General features: G+C 39.3%; 1 protein-coding gene across 1 annotated transcript in view; it reads left to right on the forward strand.

The window, feature by feature from the left end:
* TANC1 (tetratricopeptide repeat, ankyrin repeat and coiled-coil containing 1) overlaps window positions 1-27,645 on the forward strand; it is a 188,309-nt gene that overhangs the window by 124,182 nt on the left and 36,482 nt on the right. The window contains exons 8-17 of the mRNA XM_044978309.1: window positions 773-898; window positions 2,496-2,777; window positions 3,748-3,899; window positions 8,531-8,762; window positions 11,333-11,499; window positions 12,666-13,273; window positions 14,771-14,879; window positions 15,108-15,230; window positions 19,205-19,441; window positions 23,814-23,999. Of these exons, the coding sequence (XP_044834244.1) occupies window positions 773-898; window positions 2,496-2,777; window positions 3,748-3,899; window positions 8,531-8,762; window positions 11,333-11,499; window positions 12,666-13,273; window positions 14,771-14,879; window positions 15,108-15,230; window positions 19,205-19,441; window positions 23,814-23,999 (2,222 nt within the window). The remainder of the gene's footprint in view (window positions 1-772; window positions 899-2,495; window positions 2,778-3,747; window positions 3,900-8,530; window positions 8,763-11,332; window positions 11,500-12,665; window positions 13,274-14,770; window positions 14,880-15,107; window positions 15,231-19,204; window positions 19,442-23,813; window positions 24,000-27,645) is intronic.

Here is a 27,645-nt window from a genome sequence, read left to right on the forward strand (position 1 = left end):
AAGAATTGGTAGTGTGCCAATACATTGTGAAATTATCGATACATTTTAATCCCATTAATACAGAGTGTGATCAATTGCTGTTGCAGAAGATTTCTTTTCCAATCAAAACTTGTATAGTTAAGAAAGCTCTGCAAAGGAATATGAAGAGTCAGACAGTTAATGGGGTGATTGTTAATGTTCTGGATGCGGTGAAATAGTTCACACAATGTCTGCTTGTCTAATTGCAAGATTTGGATTGCCAGCAACTATGAATGAAATCACTGGGGCAGAAGATTTATCTAGCTACCTTGCTGTGTTTCTGCTTGGAAGTATTGAAGCTTTACTAAATAATTTTTGACTGCCCAGACTTGTCATAAAAATTCAGTGTAAAGCTTCTCTTTTCTCTCCCCACCCCCCCCCACCCCCCGTTAGCTTCTCACTAGGAATTTTAACATTGTTTTAAATTCTGGTAATATTTCGTATTAAAAATATAAAATAAATAAAAGCATATCTAATAAAAATGACTTTTTTTTTAAACTGGTCAGTTCATGGTATTGGTAGGATATCTAAAATCTTTTTGCTATCAAACACTTATATTTACAGAGGAAAATGGCTGTGCTCATAAAAAATGTTACCTAGAATTTGAGGGTATAACTGCAGGAAAATTAATCTATGAATTCCATGTTGAAAGCATAAATATAATCATTATTAATGATTCATGTTGATATATAGTTTAGTTTTGTGTAATTATTTATTCAAATGAAAAAATAAACTTCAGTTCTTAATATCCTAGCAACAAGTTCAACCAAGTTAGAAGATTTGAGCTATTTGGATGGACAAAGGAATACTCCATTACGCACCTCAATTCGCTTGCCTTGGCATAACACTGCAGGAGGAAGAGTACAACAAGAAATTAAAGGTATTTATACATTTGTGATTATCTTAGAATAGATACACAGTAGTAGTTTTTGTAATACGCTAAAGCTGCAAAAGCCTTCGCAAAAGGATTTTTAAGTGTAATCCTATGTAAGCACAGATGCTGGGGCTCCTCGTGTTCAACTGAAGCCAGAGCGTCTCCATGCAAGCATTCAGTTCTGCACTAGTAGATTCTATTACAGGTTTTGGGACAACATTATTGATCATAAAAAAGTGCTTGCTCACACTTCTTTCAGTATGGCATATATCAGAAATGGAATGATTTATTTAAAAAAACCATTTATTTATATAATTCAGTAAAACCTGGATTATCTGAACCTCACATATCCATAACTGAATCATGTGCCTCCAATGTTTATATTGAAGATTCCTTTGATCAGCTAAGCAAGACTTCAGATAAACTAGTTCAGTATCCTCCATGGCATTCAAATAATCATGATGGTACTGTATTTTAAAAAACAGATTTATATGCAGTCTCAAGGATATCCCTCCATCTGAATTTTGTTTATGGAAGAAAAGTAATTAATTCATTAAGGATTGGTGTAGTGGTACATAAATAATCCAGTATGGGATGCCCTTTGCAAATATAGTGGCATTTTTTTCCTTGCGGATTGTGTGCAATTTATTTTCTCATCTTAACTTTATCTTGGCCACTTGCTGCTTTTGTTGTGTAGCAATCAAACCTCCATATTGTTGCTCTTCAGTGAGTCTCTGTGTAGATGTTATGCTGCCTTCATTCATATTCACTTTATCTTTGTGAGCTAATTGCTGAAAAAACAGTTATGAAACAAAACTTTTCTTGAGAAATCAGTGTATGATTTTTTAAAAAAAAGTATGCATGGTTAAAGTAATCTTTCCAATCAAAACCAGATTCATTAGCCCTATAGCTCTTGCATTATCTGTTTGAGAATATAAATGAGAACAAGAAGATATATGCTAGATTTTTCAGAGGTGTTGAGCACCTGCTACTCCTGTTGACTTTAAAAGGACTGTATGAACTCATCAGCTGCTGACAATCAGTTCAGTAATGTCTCATTTACATGGTTGACTGATTTTGGAAGTCAAATCAAACTTTTTCATGCTTCTCAGTATTTCATTACATTTCTCTATACATGTAGTTGCTGCTTCTAAGGACCTAACCATGGGAAGTGCTTAGTACCCACAACTCCCTCTGACTCTAAATATTTCACAGGGCCAGGCCCTCAATTAGAAACATGCATTGTGCATTTTCAAATATATAGAAAAAAATTGTTCTTCATTAAATGTAAAGTTATCACAGTTCTACAACATTTTAAATATAAAGGCTGAACCCCTGTCGAAAAAGAACACCCCAACAATCATTTGCATTTTATCATGAAGTGGTTTTAATCCACACTGAAGCTGCTAATTTATAGACAGTTCAATAAGTCATTTGTCATTGTTTTTATGGTAAAAGTGCTGAAAAGAAATCCTCTCAAATTGTAAATGTACCCACCAAAAGTTATTAAAATTGTCTTCTTAAATATTGATGCCAATAAATAGGTTTTCATTGCATAACAAGATTTTCTTCTAATAAACTTTTTTTCCTTTCCACTTCTCAGCACGTTTTGCCCCCTATAAGCCTCAAGACATTTTGCTAAAGCCACTATTGTTTGAAGTGCCAAGCATAACAACAGACTCTGTGTTTGTCGGAAGAGACTGGCTGTTTCAAATGATCGAAGAAACCTTGAAGAATCCGGAGCTGGAAGAAAACAGGGGAGCAGTTATTATTGGAAATGTGGGATTTGGAAAGACTGCTATTATTTCAAAGCTGGTGGCACTTAGCTGCCATGGAAGTCGCATGAGGCAAATTGCTTCAAACTGCCCTAATTCATCCCCCAAAAGTATGTTTCTCTTCTAAATAATTGTTTGGGTTATTATACTATACAAAGACAAAAGTAATTACTGGCCTTATTGTCCCCTACATGAAAAGCTCTCCTCAGGGGTAAAGGAAGTTCCATCAACATGGCATGCTTTGACAATAATCTCCAACAGAATAGACCAGGGGTTCAACTTCTTAAACACACATGCACCCACCCACTGCAAAACCCCCCACCCCCCCCGGGTATCTATGGAAACACTGAATCTCCATATGGCATCCCAGCACTCCAAACTCACTTGGCAACATGGCTCTAATGAACTGTGCTGCCTAGACTCCCCCATTACCACCACCCCCCCCCATAGCTATTGTTGGTTTGTGGAGGGAGGATGGTGCTTTAGTATAATCATACCCTGTATTGTGCAGCCCAGATTTTTCAAAGGCTTCACAGAATCTGAGATGAAGGGGAAGATGATGCTAGGAAGGTGACACTTATCCCTTCCGTGCCCCTCTACTGCCGTTGCACTCCCTCAGTTTATCAGAGGTGAGAGGATGATATAGTTCTGTGTATTTACTCAGAGTACTTCCAATGCTGACGCTTTTCAAATTTGCCATATTGATAATGTGAAGAAAAGGCTATTATGATACCATAATTAGTACTTTCCACATCAGTTGAGCTCTGGTACATTATATGATTTAATGAGCTCTTGGATTTAGAATTGTACTTATTTTTACACCCCTGTATTTATTTTCAGTATTTGCTATTTCTTCAGCTCAGAGGTCAATTATATCACATAGAGAGTATAAAGATGAAAACATGTACATGCATGTCATATTGTAACTCTACTTTGAAGATGATATATTGTATGTTTAAAAATCCTGTATCTTAATAGTAAATTTTACCCAAGGCTTTAAAAAGTTTCATTATCACGTATGTATTTTACCCCAGAGTAGTAGTCTGTAATCATAACTTTGGTCTGTGCACTTTTTTATAGGCAGTGACCCCTGTCAAGAGATTCCTCTCACTAAATTACCACCACCTGCTCCTCCCACAAATGGTAACAATACAATGAAGATTCTGAGTTGTCCTGGTACTCCTGAACATCAAAATCAAATGGACAAATCTGTGAGATGTCTTGCTTCAAAGGTAAGCTTTCACCATTCAGTAGGCTTCTAACACACTAAAAAACTTTAAGCTCCCAGACACAGTGCTTTGCAGAGCTCCCTGGTTGTGGTAGGGGGGAGAAGAGAGAGTGATTTGGGACACACTCATATAAGGGTGTACCACATGCATACATCCTGCACAGTTAGCCAGGTCTTTCTCCTTTCATGTGAGTTGCAACCTGGTAGCAGCCCCATTGCTCACTTAAGCAAAGGGGCTGTGATTACAGGGAGTCCTTGCATAGCCTGTGCAATGGAGTCTGTGTAATACTGGACTCCTGTCTCTGCTGTTGCTGTTTCTTGTGAGAAAGTTATTTCTGTTCAATGTCAGTCATTGGCATCCCTAATTCCTTAGATGTCTATTGCTCCCACCAGAAAATTACTCCATGTAGATTCTTACAGTGCAATTTTGCATGAAATAAGGAAAGATAGACGTTTTGCTCAAGGTTATTTGCAATGCACTCATTGCTATTGTGTTTGGGCAAGGGTTACAGAAATTAAGATTAACAGGAAATTGTATCTTGGATGGGACTGTATTCTTTGGATTCTCTTTCCCTGGTGAATGTTGCCAGGTCTTTCTGATGCAGTTGTTATTGTGGAAAACCTTTGCAAAGTGAGCAGAGGCCTGCAACATGCCTTAACCATAGCAGAATTTGGCCTCATCTCTATCTCCTGTGAACGAGAGTTCCAGAGCAGTGAGTTCTCCATCAGAAATGCTCTATCCTTGGCTCCCAAGAGCCCTTAAGGCTGTCAGTTGTTGAGTCCTGGTTCACTATAGCTTCTAAATTGTGTCATGGGGGGATGAGGTGTATGTAAGAGAAAGGTAGTATGTAAAATAGCTTGAAGAGAGTCCTTATAGGGTTTTAAAGATTAGGATCAATACCTTGAAACCAATTTGGAGTTGAATGGAGAGCCTGTGCAGGTTGTGGAACACAGACTTTGATCTCTTCCATTTACAAGACAAGCCATTGCATGATTGACTGGTGACAGTTTGTACGTGGTCTGTGGTATATCAAGGTAAGCACATTTTTCAGTAATCCAGCCTGAATTTCAAAAAGTATGGATCATTTGGGCTAGAGCTTTCAAAGATAAAAAGGAAAAGTTTTTAATCGCCAGAGATGAAAAAAGATGTTTCCACTAATGGTCATGTTCTCAACAAAGAGACCTTTCCTATCCTAAATCCTCTTTCTGAAAAAGTATATTCATTACTCTCCGAGCCTCAGTGAGGTGGCCTTATCTAGCTTGTGCTTTTTATAATATATATAAAATAATAAGGAATTTGTGAAATTTATTTTCCAGTATTGCCTAGAGATCCATCCAACATCAGGGCTCCATTGTGTTAGGTACTATGCAACACACAGTAAGAGATGTTCACTGCCTTGAAGAGTCTACAGTCTAAAAACAGACAAAACTGACAGTGTGAATTAATAACTATTTCTCCATACATTTCCCAATTATTTGTTAGAAATTTTACATACAAGGGGGAGAAAAGTGTGATCATTAATAAAATTTGGTTCAAACCAAACCCTTTGCTTGTGAAAATCCTAGAACTTTGGGGATGACCAGTGCTTAGGCCCATCTAGTGCCAGATACTCCTATGCTTTGACATTTTATGGATAGATCTATTGCTGATCTCTAGTTGTAACGTTTCCCTGACACCGACTATTGCAGATCAGTTTTGTTAAAGTATGGAAAATCGTTACCAGTAATAAGAGCTTCAGCTCTTCTAAACATCAGAGATATGATATTGAACAAAGGAGCTGGGATGTGATCCTATTCCATAGTTACAATAAGGAGATTTTTGGCTGGTAATGTAGGCATGGTATCATGTAGACATCATCCAAAGTTGTCCAAGGCTTCCTTCAAGAAATCCAGAGCAAAGACTCAATCTCAGGGCTTGGCTACACTTGCAAGTTACAGCGTATTAAAGGAGCCCTAGGCGCACGAGCTCACTACCCGTCCACACTGGCAAGGCATGTAGAGCGCTCTGGCTCCACGGCTAGAGCGATCCTGGTACTCTACCTTGGTGAGTAGAATAATGTTTGATGTGCCCCTGCTGAAGCGCCCCAGCGTCAGTGTGAACGAGGTGTTGCATTACTGTGCTCTGATCAACCTCCGAAAACTTCCCGTAATCCCCTTAAGTCAAGTGGCCACTCTTGTCATTGTTTTGGATATGCCCTTTGAAAGCTCCATTTGGCAGCCGGCTGCTTATCTGCTCTGAGACAAAGCAACCGTTACCGTGGAATGCTGAGAGAGAGAGAGAGAGGTGGGGGAAGGAGGGTCTATTGCTGTCTGAACTTACAAGACAGCATGCTGACATGCTCTCAGTCCCCCAAAAACCCACTCTCTCTCCTCCCACATACACACAACACACACCCTGTCACACCCCACCCCACCCCCATTTGAAAAGCACGTTGCAGCCACTTGCATGCTGGGATAGCTACCAGAATGCACTACTCTCTGTTGCCGTTGCAAAGAGCTGCTAATGTGGCCACGCCAGTGCGCTGCCAGCTGTCAGTGTGGACAGACTACAGCGCTTTCCCTACTATGCTCTGAGAAGGCTGGTTTAACTCAAAGCGCTCTACATCTGCAAGTGTAGCCATGCCCTCAGTCTTGAGAGCAAAGAACGTGCCGACTAATGTCCTCATGATTCTCCTCAGTTCAAATCGGTTTAAAGCTCTGCCGCAGAGGCAGAAGAGTGTACTTGAACAGGATGTAAATATATAGGGAATCTTGTGCTCATATTATAATATGTTCTGTCTAGAAAAATGTGTCTTGTCCTTGAGAACTAAAACAAGCCACTGTCCCCTGAGACTGAAACTACTTCACACCTTAGATTAAGGGTATGGCTACACTTGCAGGTGTGCAGCACTGGGAGTTACAGCTGTCTTCGTACAGCTGTGTAGGGAAAGCGCTGGTGTGTGGCCACACTCACAGCTACCAGCGCTGGAGTGTGGCCACATTTGCAGCATTTACTGCACTGTTGGGAGTGATGCATTATGGGCAGCTATCCCAGCGTTCAAGTGGCAGCAACATGCTTTTCAAAAGAGGGGGGTGGTGTGGAGTGTGACAGGGAGCGGGGGAGAGAGAGAGGATTTTTGGAGCCGACACTGTGTATCAGCTCCCTGCCTTGCAAAATCTGAAAATTTCCCCGACCCCTTACTCTTAACTGCAAACAGCCTGCAGACCAGATAAGCAGCTGCTCCAACGGACTCCCTTTCTCCGCCCCGCTCCCGCTGTTTCTCTCCTCAAGCAAACACTCATCCCCCTGCCTCCCTCATTTACAGCAAGGTAGTGGGTTATCTCAATTGATTGTTCACAGTCAGTTACAGATTGATCACAGCAAACAGGAGCTGTGTTTGTTTTTTAGATAAGCAGCTCCCGGAGCCCCGAGTTCACAACAAAACAAAGAGAGGCATCATAACAAAACAAAGAGAGTAATTTAGTTAAAAGCATTCTGGGATATCTCCTAATATCCTCGAGGCCAATAACAGCGCTGGTGTGTGGCCACACTTTACGAGCAGCGCTGCAGCACCAGCACTGCAATCGTTATACCTCAAGCAGACTCAGGTGTACAGCCAGCGCTGCAGCCAGGGAGTTGCAGCGCTGGATGTGCCCTGCAGGTATGGACAGTTACTAATTGCAGCGCTGGAAAGCCTCCACCAGTGCTGCAACTCTCAAGTGTAGCCATACCCTAACTCTTTTCTCAATCTGAAAGAAGTTTTAAAAGCTATATTACTGTAGTTTAAACTATATGCAGCACATGCTGATGATAATCTGTGACTATCTAGAGTATTTGATTACAACTGACTTCCGCATTAGATTATATTATGCTGAGAAACTGATTTTACCTAAAGGATAAAAATATTCTACATCAGAGTTGCGCTTATTTAATAAAGTAGTTTCCTCCATCATTTGCACAATTTTGTATTAAAGGGGTGTTTTAAAATATCTACTTGCATCCAGTGGGAAAGGTGCTGAAGAGTTTCAAGCCATGAAAACCACTGAATGACACATTTGTGTGAACTGTAAACATTGCTTTTCATTGTGATGGGTTGATTTTCACAGAAATAATCAGAAGCCTGAACCATGACTCCTCACTTTAAGGAGCATTGTCCTCTTTTTCTGCAGCAGTCAGCTGCCTACAGCGACACTGTAACATTCAGCGGATCAGCTTGCTCAGATAGAGCTTTCACAGATCTTCAGGTTTTGTTCTGGAAGTTTTTCTTGTGCTATAGCAGGGGCCTCAAGTTCTGCCTTGCCTGCTGAACTCCCGTCATATACAAATGCCAAGGAGACTCTTGCCAAGAGGCAGATTTTCAAATTAGTGGTTTATTTATTATGTCCAAAGTGGATGTTTGGATTTCTGTGTCTCCTCTTTCCACCCTCTGCTGTAGTAACACTGTTTCCCTGTTGTTGTTTTTTCCTTGTGCCATGACTCCATTGGGCTCATCTTTCACACACTATGAATCAGGATAACTTTTCTAAAATTGAACATACCTTGGGGGCTGCCATTCAGCAAAATAAATTAGCTTAATTTTTTTGTCTTAACTAAAAGAAACTGTGTTTCTACAATGTCATCCATAAAAATGTGGTAACCTGACTTTCTTTGTTTAGGTTGTTGCCTACCACTATTGCCAGGCTGACAACACATATACGTGTCTTGTCCCAGAATTTGTGCACAGTATTGCAGCTTTACTTTGCCGGTCACATCAGTTAACAGCATATAGAGATCTTCTGATAAAAGAGCCTCATCTACAAAGTATGCTTAGCCTTAGGTCCTGTGTCCAGGATCCAGTTGCAGCTTTTAAAAGAGGAGTTTTGGAACCACTTGCAAACCTCAGGAAAGGTATGCCAAGTAGCAGGTTACTCAGAAACTGTCTCTAAACTTTGTAAATTTACCAAAAAACCCTTAAGTAATCTGATATATGTATTTAATGGTCTGAGGGAGATGATTAAATGTATAGGAATGACTTCACTAGCAGGAATGTTTTTCTTTAATCTCTTTCAGTTATAATCATTTTTGATGTTACTAGTAAGAATAGTAGACAATTTTCAGACAGAAATATTTTAGTTTTAAAATAATGTCCTCCAATATCCAATATTAAAAGTATTGGATGACTCTTTTTAAAATGTCAGTGGTCACACTTATTGTTAAGGATACATTTATAAATTATAGGCAGGACTTCTATCACCCATTAAGGTTGCCCAGCACTTCCCATTATAAGACCCAGTTTTCAGCTGTGTATAACTTTGCCCTACTTTAACTGTCTGGGCTGAAATTCTCCATACTGGGTGTCTGCCTCAGGTTGAATTTGGAAAACATCAGCTAAAGCAATTTGGTGTTTCTGAATACAAAGCTGAAAGAAAACAATATGTTTGCCCATGTTACAAAATTCTGGTATCCTTTCTTTGAAAAGCTGTAGCACTCCCATGCTGTGGAGCAGGAACTTGAAATTTGCAGGGGAGTGGCATATGTGTGAGGGATCTGTCTTTTGTTGTTCTCATGAAAATCCACTGAAATTTGGCAAATTGTAAGTCTTCGAAAAATCACAGTTCATGCATGCTCAGTAGAAACGTCTTAGATTTTAGCAGCTAAATTCCCCAGGATTCCATCTGTACTGGTCTACTCCGGTCCAGGGCTGAGCAGGACTCGCCCTGTAATTGCTGCACAAGGCTACTATGTGCCAAGCCAGGGCTGGGTCTGAGCACTTGAGCTGAGAGCAGGAAGTCTGTCTCCCCCATGCTCCTGATGACCCTCCAGCTGGGCCCAGGCAGCATGCAGGAGGAAGCTGCCCAATTCAAATACAGAGGAGACAAAAGCCAGACCTCCAGGGGGATGTGGGGAGAGTAGATTGGGACAAGGAACCTGGGTGTCGTAGGGACTGGAGGCTGCTAGGGGCAGGGGAAGAGGAAAAGGGAAAGTGGGACTAGGAGTTGGGATGTGGGGGGAGTGAGTGATGGTGACTGGGATTGGATGAGGAGTCAGAGGAGAGATTGTAATTGAGAAACAGTGACTTAAGGGGAGGGAAAAGTTAAGATGGGAGAAAAGACATATGATGAGCCAGGTTGGGGGAAGAACTGAGACTGGGACAAGAAGCTGGGGGTTGGGGAGGATGGGAAGTGTGGGATAGACTGTTGTGCTGTGTTGAAAGGGGTGAGGCTAGGACTTGTTGGAACTTGGATGAGAAGCCTGAATGTAGTGGAGCCTGGGACTAAGTAGGTGAGGACAGGGGGGCTGGGATGAGGATTTGTGGTGGGGAAGGGACAGGTTGGAGCAGGTGAGGAAGAAGGGATCCCCTCTCTAAAGAGTCTTGGCCCACTAGGACATGCTATCCTCCAGAGCTTGGAATGGAGCCCAGGATTCCCGAGTCTCACCATTCTTTTGTTGTCAGCAAATAATGGTGAACCCCACTGGCAAAGTATGTCTCATCCCTCTTTAGTGCTGGTCCGCATAGAGGGTGACAACACAGTACTGCTATCAGTTACACCATAACTGAAGTGGCAGAGTGTGCTTTCTTAAAAAAACTTAGGAAATTACATACTATGTTAAAGGAACATTATTAAAATTGAAAAGTCAAGTGGCCAAAATTAGGAAATGTTATAATTAAGATTGCCCGTGGAACCTTAATTCAGCCCCTTTGTGCATATGTATTATGATACTTTCCTTAATTCTGTGGTCACATACTGTTTTTCCCCACGGGATCCTTACCTCATATGATGCACAGAATGGACAATGCTCACTTAATGAGCAGATATATTTTGTTTTCTCTTTTTTCAATATGTTGCCCCATGTCTTATTTACATAGGTGTTTTGTCTTATAATGGTTTGTAAAAGTTTAATACATGATTAATAAAAGTTCTAATAAATGGTTATTCGTTAGAATCAAAGGGTGAGTAAGTGCTTGTAATTACATATGGGACCTTCTATTGATGTACTTATAACGATCTATAACACCTACTACTCATGTCTTTAACATGCTTGTAACATCTATTAATCAATTAACCTTTTCAGTATACCATTTACAAAATGGAGATTAAATATAAAGTGTGACTGAAAACACAGTTGGAAATGTGTAGATGTTCCCCTGCAGTTTTTATAACCCAGACCTTGCAGCATAGTGCTAGTCATAAGATCTAGAAAATGAAACTATGAACTATTTTAATTGACTAAAGAGAGTAAAGTGCCAAAAAGCAAGCAAACAGCATAAATAGTAAATTAGATTTTAAAAATTCAGTTTTAATCTAAAGTGAGATTAGTGATGGTGGTGATTTTTGGTTGGATATTCTGACTTGCAAAATTTCTCCAGGTGTGTATAAAGTTACCTGTACTGCCATGATTTTCAAAATTGTGCATAAAAATGAGTCTCTGTGAGAAAATGTGCAATCTCCTGGGTTTTTTTTACTTTTATTATGCAGAGCAGAGAATTCCAGAGGAAGAATACATCATTTTGATAGATGGTTTAAATGAGGCTGAATTCCATAAACCTGATTATGGGGACACCCTTTCTTCATTTATCACAAACATTATCTCTAAATTTCCTTCCTGGTTGAAGCTGATTGTGACTGTAAGAACTAACTTTCAGGTAAAAATCATATTTTTTGTTTAGCTTCTTTTTCTCTTAAAAGTGACTTTTTACACTGTTACAAGGATGTTACCTTGAAAGAATGCTCTTTTAGGTGAATTCAAAGACAAAAATAAAAATTGTGCCATATGTTCTTTCTTTATGGTGGATAAATAGGTTTTTTTCCCCCGTTGTTTTCTGAAGTATGCCAGTGAGATAAGTGACAAAACATGAGCTACATTTTTCTTAGCCCTCAGGTGAGATGAGAATTGGATATTGAATCAATAGAAGTTAGGAGTTCTCAACATCTTACAGAATGTGAGGTGGTTAGTTCCCAACTAAAGGTTGACTTATTTGGGATTTCTCCTGAAAGGATCACCTATTTAGAATAAGTCTTTCTCTAATACATAGTCCATGAAACAACTATCTGGGTTCTGGGAGGCATGGGGCTACAGTAGTTTCATAATGTCAGTGCCCCCAGACTTAAAGTTCCGATTATTTATCCATTTATCTGTTTTTAATTACATAAGAAATGCATTGTATTATAATGGAGCTCATTTATACTAAAGGTGTTTGAAAAGTTTTCTAGACTATGCAAATATATATTGCTCTGCCTGAAAAGCAGTTGTATATCTATCATCTGAATTACTGTTTTTTATACACCATAAATGTGTGTTCAGGTAAAACCACCATACCTAGATCACCCGTTCTGTAACTGTCAGTTCTCCCTAACTAAATAGTCATGCTCAGTCAGTACTTGGATGGGAGACCTCCAAGGAACACCTGCTGCAGGAAATGGTGGTGATGGTCCTATTCTCTCTGAGTCATTACTGAACTATTTGTAGGCAAAGGGATGTAAAAACAGTTTCCTGGCCAAATTCCATTTCTGGTAACTTTGCATTCTGCTGCCCTAAATTTGAAATGACCACTATATATCCTTCATCTACCCTTCAGGGTTTGTTAATAAAGTGTTCTGAGATTCTCAGAAGAAAGATGATGTAGTGTAAAAATATAAAATGTGTTATCTGTTTTCAGGTTACTATATTTACAAGAGCATAATAGAGCTAATAGATCTTTCTTATCTCTATCTAATGCCTCTCACAAAAGAAAAATATAGTGAAGCTAGACTGTGAATTTTCAATTCTGAAATGCTATAATGTGTGCGTGTGTGTGTTGTTTTGTTACAGGAAAATACGAGTTCACTACCCTTTTTCAAAATATCCCTAGATGACTTCCCAGATAACAAAGAAATTCATGGTGACTTGAATTCATATATTCAGTACAGGATCAATAGCAGTCAGGAAATTATAAACAATATATCTTTAAATGGGAAAGCTGATGCAGCCATAATCGGGAAAGTGAGTAACCACCTGATCATGAAGAGCTTGGGATCTTATCTCTATTTGAAACTGACACTGGATCTTTTTCAGAAAGGTCACTTGGTGATAAAAAGTGCAAGCTACAAGGTAGTTCCTGTGTCTCTATCAGAACTTTATTTGCTACAGTGCAACATGAAGTTCATGACCAACTCTGCTTTTGAGAGAGCACTGCCAGTGTTAAATGTGGCACTAGCATCCCTTCATCCCATGACAGATGACCAGATTTTCCAAGCTATTAATGCTGGTCAAGTAAATGGTGAACAGGACTGGGAAGACTTCCAACAGAGGATGGAGGCCCTTTCGTGCTTTCTGATAAAAAGGCGTGACAAAACACGAATGTTCTGCCATCCTTCCTTCAGGGAATGGCTTGTTTGGAGAGCGGATGGTGAAAATACAAACTTCTTATGTGAGCCAAGGTAAATTAAGGCTGCAGTAAGCTGTAATATGTACAGATAGCTGCTGTTACAGATTTTAATTATCACTTTTGATCACTGATGGGAGGAGAGAATAATGTTAAACAGATGCATCTTTTTCAAAGGAAGAGCTGTGCATGTTTAAAGCCAAGTTTTGTCTTCTAATGCCTAGATGTAACTCCTCATGGAGTCAATGAGAACTGGGCCTATCCATCTGAGAGCAGAATGTACCTTTAGTAGATTAATTAAGCTGTGTGATTTCACTATCTTAGTGAAGAAGTGTAATTTATGAGAAGTCTCCTATTTTTATCTCCTTGGCAAAATCTGCAATAGGAAAATACTGTAAGGTTTCTTACAAACTCAGACTTTGAAAGCTACCTTTTCTGTTAGGAAATATAAGGCAATAGATCATTTTGTCTCATCTTATTTTTTTTTTTTAAATTACTCAGACATTCTCAGTCTCATTATTTCAATTTGACCCTACTCCCCTTTCTTTGGTTGTATAGTATGCATCATGTAAGTCAGAGCCACTGAAAAACACTGTGCGTGCATATTTTGGTAGCCTGCATAGTCCATTTTGCCAGCCTGCATTTTCTGTTTTGCCACACTAGTCGGGGGTTGGAGTTTAGTCCTTTAAAAAACATTTTAAAATGAGTTAGGACCATCACGCATACATAAAGTAGATTTTGGTGATAATTTTAAACATGGATTTACCAGTATTGCACCCAGCTACCTCAAAATTTTAAGAATTCAGTTCTCCTGAGTTTTACAAAACCATGGGTTTTACATGATAAAACTGATCTAATAACAATTGAATTTAATTATGTAAAATTCACCACTCTGTGTTTGCTTCATATAACAATGCCCAGAATTATATCAGAAGCTGTAAATTTTCTGAAAAGGTGACTGCTGTAGTATGTTAGGCATATGTTTCAAGCTGATGGTGGTTTTTATGTCTGTCTGTGTGTGTGTTCATTTCATTATGAAAAGAAAAGGATGCTCTGTCATTTTTTTAAGGGCTTGAAGGTTTTAATAGAATTTCATATCTTATTAGAGGTATGGAAAAATGCAACAGTCAGATTTAGCAGAACATTGCAATATCTATTTAGGGTGTCTTGTTGACTTGACCCCTTCCATCTCCAGTCAGTGGGGATTCTGATCTGGTGCTTAAGACCTGAACACTTTTCATGAGGCGACTCTTTAGATTTCCCATGACCCTGTTCAATTCAGATTTATTCTTTTAGAAGTGAATTCACTTTACTTAGAGACAGAGCTCTGTTGTCCCCTCTGCTAATGTAAAAACTTATGAACTCAGGACAAGTATTAAAAAGTTTTCTCTCTTGTGACATTTGAAAATTTTTGTATTTAAATCGACACATGGAGATATTTGAAAAGTTTAACTAGGTGAAACAAAAAACATTGAAGTTTGCATGACATAAATGTAACTAAATCTTTACTAAATAAATGTGTGCTACTCTCTCATTTCCTTCCTTTTGCTAGGAATGGGCATGCTCTATTGGCATTCATGTTTTCTCGGCAAGAGGGAAAATTAAACCGTCAGCAAACGATGGAACTTGGTCATCACATTCTTAAAGCACACATTTTCAAGGTAAAATCCACATATTTTAAAAACACAGTTGTATGATATCAGTATAAATGCACAAATGTCTGAGATGATTCCAGACTGGGGGCTTTAATAGTTTAAAACCACCTCTATAAACACCTAATATTCTTACAAATAATTCTTACAAATTATGCCTCATCCATATAAAGAAATGTAAATTATCTTTGCAATCCTATTTCTAAAAGTATCTCTTTATTTTATCATTTCTTCTAGGGTCTCAGCAAAAAAACTGGAATTTCTTCCAGTCACCTTCAAGCCCTGTGGGTTGGATATAGCACAGATGGATTGTCAGCTGCCCTTGCTTCTCTGAGAAACCTCTATACACCTAATGTGAAGGTAAGAAAATAAGAATTATGTACTGAGGATGCCACCTGAATCACAAATGGATCTGATCTTGCACCGATGAAATCAATGGGAGTTTTTCCACTGACTTCAGTGAGGACAGGATTACCTAATGTGAAAATATCATACATAATTAAAATACCAGTGATAACTAGATGTCATCCAGAGATGGTCTGTGAATAATATTTAAGTGCTATAAAGTCAGCAAAGAGGGAAGTAAAGGTTTGCTTTTCTAGGGCCAACTTATAAATTGCAATGAATATCTTAAGATTTTGTTTGCCCAGAGAGTCAGTGTATTTTTAAAATAGACACTGAGAATCTGGAGGACATTACTCATCAAATCATAAACATTTTTATGAGATTAAATTTCAGACCAAATTTATGGGAAGGTACATTTGTTGCCCTGCAGCTGAATGAATGCTATCTGTGTTGTGCCCTTCTTTAGCTTTTGTGTTTTATTGGGGAATTTGACTTCTGTGACTATCAGAAATAGTCTGTTCTTCACTCTGTTGCATTTTATCTCATTTTGGATTATTCCTAAATCTTAATCCAAATGGGTATTTAATACATGAATCAATTTAAACAAAACCGAAACACATCTCTACCCCAAGCAGAGATTTTACTCCAGAATAGAAATGCCAGAGACTCCATGAAGTCTACTAGGAATTTTGCTGTTGCGATCAATTGTACAAAGAATTAATACAAGAACTAGGGGTCACCAAATGAAATTAATAGGCAGCAGGTTTAAAACAAATAAAAGGAAGTTCTTCTTCACGCAGCGCACAGTCAACTTGTGGAACTCCTTACCTGAGGAGGTTGTGAAGGCTAGGACTATAACAATGTTTAAAAGGGAACTGGATAAATTCATGGTGGCTAAGTCCATAAATGGCTGTTAGCCAGGATGGGTAAAGAATGGTGTCCCTAGCCTCTGTTCGTCAGAGGATGGAGATGGATGGCAGGAGAGAGATCACTTGATCATTGCCTGTTAGGTTCACTCCCTCTGGGGCACCTGGCATTGGCCACTGTTGGTAGACAGATACTGGGCTAGATGGACCTTTGGTCTGACCCGGTACGGCTGTTCTTATGTTCTAAAGAAGGCATTTGGATTAGTATGGTGAAGGGCAGCAGTTTAAAACCCTGACATAGAGAGAGAGAGAGAGACAGCAGAAAACATGCTGAGCTTAAACATTAAACTGAGAAGATCTGAATTTCAACAGATTGCATGGGCGCATAGTCAAGTATGAGGACTCCTGAGTTCCACACCCATTTCTATTTTTTACTTTGGGACAGGTCACTTAATGCCTCAGTTTGCCCATTTGTAAAATGGGTGCGGTGCTTAGTTGTTTGTAAAGTAATTTGAGATGCTCTGTTAAAAGTTGTGTTATTTTATCACAAATGATTTCTTGTGGGAGGAATTAAAAATAAAATCCACCCATCTAACGTGTTGTGGGGGTGGTCCAATATATATTGGGTTCTTAGTTGTTATATAAATAACTTAAATTTAATCTCATTTAGTCTTGACTCTTCTGAAACCTTTGCTGAAACAGCTAACGTGGGATCATTTTAAAGACTGCGCGTTTTTAATAGGTATTGTAAAATATCTGTTTTTGCAGAAAACTGTGTACCTTATTTGTAGCACCATGCTGTCTTAATGGTATTGGTTTGCTTTATACATCCACTGTCTTTTAAAATAGAACTTGCAAAAATTATGCATGTAATTAAAAGAATTTTCAGAATAATAATGGTGAATGAATACTATCCAGAAGAATTGTAGGTAGAGTTTGTTGAGGGGTATTTCTGTAAAAAGCCACTTTAATTCATATTTGTATGAATCCTTCACTGATGGATTTTCATTTCAGCAGAGAGCTGCTAATGTTATAGATTCATAGATGCCAACATTTAATGCCTAAAAAAAGTGTCCTTTAAAGGAAAATATTTTTAATATAGAATTTAAAGCAAGTCATAAATTGACTGGAGAAAATCCATATATTGGAAAATGAGTTCAAAATATGCCCTTGCCAGTAAGGTTAAGTATAGCTCTTTTGACTATAATTTCACAACCCTGCCATGTGGAGATTTTATGTGGTAAATGCACAAAACCTTGTTTTTAAAAAATCTGACACAAATGTGCAGGAAGTTCAGTTACAGATTCTTCTTCTGTTTAAAATCTTACTATTGATTGTGTCTTGGAGACTGATCCAGTTCTCATTAAAGTCAGTGGAGTTTTTCCCTCGATTTTGACTGCTCACATTTATGTCTGAGTGAGCACTATATTGACAAGTTATCAGGAGCCCAAGGACCACACCCAGTTTACTACTTTAGAGCAGAATTTAGTCTCCTCATTTTAAATATGATGAAGTGTAGTACTGAAGATTAGTTTCTAGCATGTGGTGACCTATTTTAAACTATACAATCCAGCATGCAGGAGTTGTCCTCTCCCGAGGTTCAGTAAACTCCATAAAGCTAATGCAGGGGAGTGTGACATGGCCGTGTCCATCTTTACCCCAGTTGCAGTAGACTGCCCCAAGGGATGCAGAGAGAGGCCAGGCAAACATAAGGGAGAGGGAAACTCCTTATATCACTGTTCTCACTGTGCACATATTAAGAGCTGTCTACAATCTGACTGTTGATTAAAACAGAAAAAAATTGCTAGCCATTTAGCTGTCATTTACCCACATAGTCAGACCTTGGTTGTGGTTTAATTGTAATATTAAAAAGAAGCAACTTGAGGTCATATATGCCTGTTTCAAATATTTTCAAATATGCCTGTAAAACACTAAAATACAAATGAATAGGAGGAACAATGAGGCATTGAGCCACAGTGATGTCAACTAGAGGTAATAATAGGTTTCATAGTGGACCATTTTAGGGACCTATCCTACAAAAACATATGCATGTGAGTAACTGTATTTGCAGGACTAAGCCTTTAGATTGCCCTTCTTTTGTGTGTTATCTGGATTTTCATAATTTTAGCACGTTTCTTTGATGACTGTGTTTTAGGGTTAGAGAAGAATTTAACAGTAACTTCAAGCCCAAATTCAGCCTACCCTAAAATTATTATGTTCTGCTGGAAGATGTTATTAATAGCAATTTAAGAATGGGGGGGATATCCTTCCATTTCCAAGACAGTAAATTAATCTAGTCAATGTTTTTGTGGACCTGAAACACGTTTTCTGTTCTTGTACTTTCCTGCTGATTCTTCAGCAGATTTAGTTGCAGTTGGTCCTGCTTTGAGCAGGGAGTTGGACTAGATGACCTCCTGGGGTCTCTTCCAACCCTAATCTTCTCTGATTCTGTGACACTAACGCTGGGCCCAGCCTTGTGCTCATATTGGTGATGTGGTAATGCAAGTAAGGGAACAAGGCTATGCACACAGAAACATGCTAATTTCAAGCACCATTGGAGATCAAGGAACACAATCTGTGTTTTGCTAAATGGAAAAAGTCATGATCTGCAGGGAAATAGTTGTTGTTTTCTGATAGGGAGCAACAAACATACCATGGGGAACTTTAAAGGTGAAAGAGGTAAAATTGGGGAAAATGGGAAGTGTAGGCTCCATTATTGGAATTGCCAATGTGGGGAGGGGGAGAAGGTTGCAATTTTGGCCAACTGCTAAGCGTTGTCGCAAGCAAATTATAGAGCTCCAGCGTAACAATATATGTTGTGCCATGGTAACAGATGAAAACATAGTGGTGAAGAGGTTATAAAGATTTTAAACATAATAATATTGTGGATTTATAACTTGAATTTAGAGCTAGTAAACCAAAGAGATGTAACTGCTAGCCAATGGCTTTAAAACTTTTTTTACTTCACATTAATATCAATATGTAATAAATTCAGTTTCCATGTATAATTTTAATACCAAAATCAGAAATGAAAATGAGATGCTTCTGCAGCCTCTCTAACTAAGGTGAGGATATGCTATGATAAATGTGGAGAAAAAATAGCTTGTTTAAATTCTCCTTCAGGTGAGTCGTCTGCTGATCTTGGGGGGAGCAAATGTGAATTACAGGACTGAAGTTCTAAATAATGCTCCAATACTGTGTGTTGAGTCTCACCTTGGACATGAAGAAATGGTCACTCTTCTGGTGGAATTTGGAGCTGCTCTTGATGGGACATCTGAAAATGGAATGACCCCACTTAGCTATGCAGCCGCTGCAGGTCACATGAACTTGGTTTCACTGCTCTGCAAAAAGGGTGCAAGGGTAAGCTATGACACCAAAGGATGATTTTAACTACAGTATTCATGGCTAGGAAAATATTGTATAGGCATGTTTTAGAGCAATATTATTTATTAGCAATTTATATAGAGCACTGTGTACATACCATTTTTGAAAAAAACAAAAACAAAACCCAAAAAACACATTACCAAAGGAGTATAAATTCTTACATAGATCCTTGCCCTGAAGAGCTTACAATAGAGAGCCATAATTCTACAAAGATTTATGTATGTGCTTATCTTTACATTTGTGAGTTGTCCCATTGAATTTAATGGAACTATTTACATTATAAACCTCGCCACGATTGTGGCCGAAGAGCTGAAGCTGATTGGTGATGTCCTGGGGCAGGCCCCAAGTGTGTGATGAGCAATCAGTGTCATGGCAATGGGGGAGGGAAGTAAGAGTGGAATTGCAATAATGGGAGAGGAAACATGTTCATGGGAGAGCATATTTGTTTATTTCCTACTTGGAATCATTTGAATCATCTCATTTCATAGTTGTTTTTCCATTTCATTGTATTCCTTTCTCATTTGGGGTAGATAGATCCCAACCCTTCCTAATTTTCCGTAATCCTCCCAATTTTTGCATGTAATTACAAAACTACAAATTCAGGCTTAAAACTACTACTCTTGCAAGCACACACATTTTATACATATATAAATTACGTTTATGTGAGAGACTCACCACCACTCAGGTCCAATGAACAGAGCAAATATTGCTGTGGCCTTAGGGGGCATTCTTTTCCACTTATGGCACATGCACAGATTGCACAGTGAAGGTCTGATCGGAGGCAAGCTGCAATGATTTTGAATGGGTTGAGGCATTGCTCGATTTACTGCCCAAGCCACAGGCTGTGTATTGCTCTCTAACTGCCCTGTGTGGACCCTGATGGTGAGCTTTAGGACCTAGAGCACGCCAGCAGGGTCTGCACAGAGCAGATAAAGTTCAACATGTGGCTTGAGTGGTGACTCCTGCACCCCAAACCCCACTGACAGTCGCCGTGGCTTGCCTTCTGTGAGACCCTCACTGCGCAGTCTGTGGCAGAGGATAAGCTATAGGGGGAGGAGGAGGAGGAGGAGAGAAAATATGACTGAGGGGGGAGAAGAGTATCATACCGGGAAAGAGGTTGAGCCATGGGACTGGCTGAGGTAATTAAGGGCCTTCCTAGGTGGCATAGGAAGGTAGATTTCCTAGGGCTGATTCTCCCCTTCTTCCTGTCCAGGAGTAGGAGCCGAGGCCCCCTCCTTATCCATAGACTGGGAGGGTGGGGAAGAGATGTCCCATTTTCTGTGAGGGGAGAGGGGTGGGTGAGGGAGAGCCAGAGGTCCCAGTCTGGGGGAAGAGAGATCTAAGCAGCCTCCCTGATTCCTCACCACAGTTGTTTTCATAAACGTCTGTAAAAGTCTCAGAGCAAGATTACCGTCTCTGGCCAAGTGCAAATACAAAACACTCAACTGGAAGTTAGTGCAGGGGAGATCTCCAACCTCTCTTATTTTGGCTGAGGGATTTGAAGGAGAGGAGTTACAATTACTTGGTGTGCAGGAGGACAGAAATTGTTTCAGGCATATGTAAGGACATGTATGTGGGGGAGAGAAGACATGGAGTGGAAGAAGGAAGTAAATAGAGAATGCAAATATAAGTGGAACTAGTTGAGTAGAAAAGGATATGAGAATGAGGGAACAAAGGCTGAGATGTAGGTATGGTACAGAGCTCTGGAGAACATTGAAGGGGAGGAATGTTGATTGATTGATCAACATTTTCCTGAGATGTGTTTATATGGTGATTTATTAGGGTTTCATTTGTTTCTCCTGTGTCAAATTATGAGTAAAAAAAGTGCAGAATGAACAAAATCCTGTTGTTGTTCTTCCCCCCCCCCAGATTAAACACTAAATATTTGGCAGAGAAATTGGCTAGTTAGTATTTGCCACATGTATAAAATGCTCATTAACGGATACTTATTCCTGTTACTTGGATTGTAAGCTCTTTGGGACAGGGACCAGCTCTTTGTTATGAATTTATATACTGCCTAACACAATGGGGCTCTGATCCATGACTGGGATTCCTAAGCACATAATACAAGGAATAATAATATGCACCCAGAACGCAGAGACTTAAAGGCCAGAAGGACAGACTCTTGTGATCATCTAGTCTGACCCTCTGCTTAACACAAGCTATTGGACTTCCCTGAATTAATTCCTGCTTCAAATCCAATAGCAGTGGTTGCACTGTAATAATGGAGAGGCCTCTAAATGGGGCCATGCATTATTTAGTTCCTAAATTGCTTGCTGATGGCAGAGATGTTGCTCCACGTGTCCTCTTCATTTGTCTCATGTTTTGTGGCTATATATAATCACTTTCCATACCTAATGGAGCTGTATGAGAAACCAAAGGTAGAAAAAAAGAAATCAAATGCTTTCTATCCAAATTCTTGTTGCTGTTATAAAAAATATAACCCAATAGCAGATTTTAAAAAAATCCCCGAAAAACCCACAATGCAATTGCTATGCCAGGTCTAGTGGATTAGTTTTATTTCTCGCATTGAAAAATAGAAAAGCTCACAATCTAAGATGGAAACAGACAAAATAACTAGATACTGGAGAAGTCAAAATGTGGTGGAAAGTTCCTGTTCTTTGTTTGTACTGACCATCACTTTCAACATGCAGATGAGTAATTAGACAGGCTTGATCTTTTAGTGTTTTGGGGGAGGTGTTTTTAACTTAGCAGCCCTAGACTGACCCTCTTGGCTACTTTTTTACAAACTGATAATCTGTCTACCTGCCCAGATAGCACTCTTGCAGCATTAGCAAGAGGATGGACAAGCTGGAGAATCATTGACAGCTTTGAGGGGTGCGGCATAGGGCCTCCTTCCAACCCCACCTGCTTTCTCCTCCCCAGTGGGGTCAGATGCAATGTTCCTCACTTAAACTGTACCAGTTCCTTTGTGGGGGGATGAGAGTGCTGTCCTCCTCTGTTCTTGTTTGGCTGATGTAGCCTTTTCAGGCAGTCGCTGCTGCCCCAGCTGACACTACCCTCACTGTTGATGCAAGAGTCTGAGAGTAATGATGGGTTTTCAGCATGCAGAAGAAAAAAGAAAGAAATGGTCAGTCAGAAGCCTCTCTAAATGTAAAATACACCTTAAAAAAAAAAAGTCCAAGGTTGGCCATTTACTCACCCCGACTTTAATGAAATCCATATCTATCATATAGGGCTACAGGGGTAGAGCTGGAGGTGCAACAGAGATAAATTAGAGTACTCATATTTCTGTGAGAGTAAAGACTAAGATTGTGTGTGGCCACTATACATAGGTAAAGGCAGTGACGATGCTTCTTGCACACTCCAGAGGGTCTAGGCATAATCAAGAGGGGTGTGTACGTGTGTTTAAGTCCCATAGCAAGAAATGGAGGGAACCTACAAACACACGGTCTCTTCTGGTAATTATCTTTTTATTTGAAGTTATTCAGTAGGAAAGCTGTTTTTATTTTTTTATGTTTAAGCCTCTCCTTGTGTTTCTTTAATTTTACATGAACAAGAGAATTGTCACATAGTATCATAGAAAAGTAGGACTGGAAGAGACCTCGATTGGTCATCTAGTCCAGTCCCCGGCACTGAGGCAGGTCTAAGTTTTATCTAGACCATCCATGACAGGTGTTTGTCTAACCTGTTCTTAAAAACCTCCAGTGATGGAGATTCCACAACCTCCCTAGGTAATTTGTTCCAGTACTTAACTATCCTGACAGGAAGTTTTTCCTAAAGTCTCACCTAAATCTCCCTTATAGTAATTTAAGCCCATTACTACTTGTCCTGTCCTCAGTGGATAAAAAGATCAATTTATCACCCTTCTCCTTAGAACAACCCCTTATATACTTGAAGACTATCATATCTCCCTTCAGTCTTCTTGTCTCCAGACTAAACAAACCCAGTTTTTTCAAACTTTCTTCATAGATTGTTTCCTAAACCTTTACTCATTTTTGTTGCTTTCTTCAGTTTGTCTGCATCATTCCTGAGGTGTGGTGCCCAGAACTGGACACAGTACTCCAGATGAGACCTTGTCAGTGCTAAGTAGAGTGGAAGAACTACTTCTCATATCTTGCCTATAACATTCCTGCTAATGTTCCCTCCCTCTACATTCCAGCTGTGCTTTGAACCATAATTCCAAAAATATCACTTATAAATTAAAAGAAAAAAATATTTGCATAAAAATGATTTATGTAGTACATAGTGTTCTGAAAGTATGTGAGTCATGAAACTTCGCATGAGATTATCATCAATTGCTTTGAGCTGAGCTTTGTTGTTGTTAGATCTGTTATGAGAGCTCTGAGATTACTTATAACATTCAAGTTTTTGTTCTTTCATACAGGCTGACTACCTGGACAAAAAAGGCCAATGTGCTTTGGTCCATAGTGCATTAAGGGGACACTGTGATATCCTTGATTATTTGCTTAACAGTGACTGGACAGCTCCTTCCCATGAACAAATTTCACTAAAAAAATGTCATGCACTTCAGCAGGCATTGACAGCAGCTTCCAGTATGGGACACAGTCAGGTAGGTTAGTGGTTGGAATGTTTCAAAACTAATTTGAACTATCAAAATGGTTTAAATCATGCTTTAAAATAATAAATACAAAAAGGAAAACTATTGCAGCTTCAAATGACTTTAATTGGATTTCATCTTAGGTCTTAACTGTATAGAGTCTGCAGGGTTATTTAACCAAATAGACCTTTGTGTCTTGATTTGTTGATATGTAATTGTCAAATTACTTTTTCTTCACTATTCTTAAAACTGCTATATAGAATTCCTAATTGTGGTTACTGTTAATGCCTACAAATGAATCACTTCCTCCTGTAATCAAAGGCTTATTCTACCTAGGATGGATTTTTTTTAAATTTTCTTTCAAAAACCCAAGAAAATGCTGTACAGAAAACTACAGTAAAGGAGCATTAGATTGCTTCACCTTGCAACCATCGTAGAAAGTACTAAAGTTAAGGTTGTATATGTAACCGTAACTCTGCACCCTTGTTGCATAAGCTCTGAGATACAGGGCTAGATCAGGGAGCCACATCCAGCCCACCAGATCATTTTATTTGGCCTGCCACAGCCCAGTTCTGGGCAGGTGATCTACCTGTGCCAAGCCCAGGAAGGGAGCAGGGTGTCACAGGAAGAGGGCCCCGCCTGTGCCTGGATGCATGCATCACATAATGCTGTGGCAAGAGCCAGTGGTCTGGAGTGGGGAGACATGCGCAGCCCTGCGGGACAGGAGCTGTTGCTACGGGGTGAATATGGGTTGGGCTTGCGTGCCAACTCTCCCTCCCTCCACAGCCTCTTGCCCCTTGGGGGCAGGATCTGACCCCTTTCGCCTCCCCCTCACCCCCAATAACCCATGACACACACCTTAGCCCACCAAAGGGTTTTAGTGGATTCTGTGGCCCTTTGCTATGTTAAAGTTGTCCATTCCTGGGCTTGGTCCTCAAAACTCAGTTGGACCAGCTTTGTCTGATACCCCAGTATGGCTGAAAAGGTGGTTTTAGTCCACCTTTTACAGCTTCCTAATCCTGTGGCCAACTGGAGGCTGTTTCAGTTTTGACATGACTTAGAGCAGTCTTGAGACTGCTCTAAGTTGCACCCAGGCACAAAGAGCTGATGATAAAAAGAACTCAGCAGTACTCTGTTCATACCTCCTTCCCTACACACATCTCTAAAATGCCTCCATCTCCAGAGGCTGCAAAGAAAAATGTAAGACTGGCTATGGTGGCTGCACACTGCTGGAGGATTCCACTTCCATTAGGAAAATCTTCAGCTGGCCATTTAGGCTAACTTTAAGGCCTCCTTCACATGGCTGCACCGGTTTAACTCAAATTGTTTTATAAACTGTTTGTTAGTTAAGCTGATACAAAACCCCTGTGTGGACACAGTTAAACTGACTTAAACTTGGTTTATATTGATTTAGCTTAGGTAGTTTCTTTACTGAACAAATCAATATAAAGCAGATTGAAATTAAGATTGTCGACCCAGCAGTTTGCACTGGCTTAAATGATTTATTAAAAAATACTTGTAGTTAAAATAATATACATTGCACTGCCTTCCAAATCTGCCTTAAATAAGGATATACACCTCTAGCCCGATATAACGCGACCTGATATAACACGTATTTGGATATAACACGGTAAAGCAGCGCTCTGGCGGGGCGGGGCTGCGTGCACCGGCGGATCAAAGCAAGTTCGATATAATGCAGTTTCATCTATAATTTTTTGGCTCCCAAGGACAGCGTTATATCGGGGTAGAGGCATATATTCTTTCACTATAGGCTTTTCTAAAGCGATGAGCATCATAGAATCTGAGTGCCACACAAGCACTAATGAATTTATCCTTACAACCCTGTTGTGAGGTAGATAAGTATTATGCTCCCCTTTTTGTAGATGGGACCTGAGGCAGAGAGTGAATTGTTGGAGGTCATACTACAGGTCATTGGAAAAGCCAGGGTGGAACATAGATCTCCAAAGCCTCAGTCTCTAGTGCCTTAACTAGAGGACAGTTCTGTCTGTGATCCCCTGCTTTGTTTACTGAATGCTGTCCAGCTTCTACAATAAAGGAGCCTGGGATACTTGGGGTGAATTGGGGTTCCTGTTGAAAAGGTAGGATGTAATCGTATTAAATTTTTTATAGTAATGCATATGCACAAGGGAGCAAAATTTAAGGCTGCATAGACAACATTGGTTCCCAAATGATGCACTCAAAATTTAGAAAATAATAAAATTAATGTTCTTTAAGTTAGGGTTTTAAGTGTATTTTTTGTTTATAGAAATAAAAATAAACATATGATCCATCAATACTACTGTGACAGGCACACTAAAAATGAATATGAATAGAATGCCCAAATATCTTATTCCTATTAAATTGTGGATACATGTGTTGTGTTCGTTGAGAAAACAGTTTCATATATTTCTCTTGAGAACAGAATCTAGACAGTAACTTAAGATACATTTAGAAAGCTCAGATGGGGAAGATTCAGTTTCTGTGTATGTGTCTGATATGTGATGCAACAAAATGACACAGGAAACTCTTAATATCATAGAAATTATGTTTATGTTGTAGGAAAAGTTTTTCCTATTGTTTTAGGACTCTGCTCTTTTAAAGTGGTTTACACTAATAAAACTGACAGCTAAACACTCTTACTGTGAGACGTAGAATGGACTTTTCAGTTTACTCTAACACTCTTTCTTTGAGAATCAATATGCATGAAGTATTTGAAAATCCACTTTACCTTCCAACAAGTATTTGGCCCATTCCTGAATTAATTTGTTTCTGAAGATAACATTACTATTGTGAGGGGAGTGTTAACTTCAACATATATGAGGCCACTCATGGAAGAAGGTGCCATGGCATACACTACCTAGTGAAGATTATCTCCACTGCTGCATCTTAAAGATGAAGTGAAATGCTTTTTAAATTAAACAAATCCAAAAGTCTCTTAAGTTCATAAATCACTAAACAGATTTTAATATAAATGTATTTTAAAACTAAATAGTTGAAAGTCATTTTCTCTCTTACCTGACAAGACCCGAGTTCAGAATTCTGTTTCTCTTGCCTGTGTGATTAGATCAGTAACACCTAACATTGCATAAGGAGCCTATTTAGTAGCCGTTGGTGTTATCCAGTCTGGCAGGTATAATATCCATGAACTTGCATTTTGGCAGGTGAAAACACCATCTTGATTAACTTTTCAAAATTTTACATATTTGTAATTTTCAGGTTCTATGAATATTCAGATAAGAGAGTTTTATTTTTTTAAGCATTTAGTTCCCAATCTAAGATTTGCCACATCATACAATCAGCAGTGACGTGAGAAAACTAGACTTAGAGAAAAAACATTGTGCTTAGAGCATTTAGTAATTTTTCAACAATTAGAGATATTCTGTATGTACTAGGGCTGGGATTTTTCCAAGAGTCCTTAGGAAGTTAAGCACCGAAAACCCATTGTTAGGTATCCTAAATCCCTTAGGCCTCTTTGAAAATCCCACCCTAAATTGACGTTTATATATCAGTAGGGCCCTACCAAATTCACACCCATGAAAAATGTGTAACGGACTGTGAAATCTGGTTTTCCCTGTGAAATCTGTTTTTTGTGTGCTTTTACCCTGTACTATTCAGATGTCATGGGGGAGACCAGCGTTCACAAATTGGGGGTCCTGAC

This window comes from Mauremys mutica, chromosome 10 (assembly GCF_020497125.1).
Source record: "Mauremys mutica isolate MM-2020 ecotype Southern chromosome 10, ASM2049712v1, whole genome shotgun sequence".
NCBI classification, from domain to species: Eukaryota; Metazoa; Chordata; order Testudines; family Geoemydidae; genus Mauremys; species Mauremys mutica.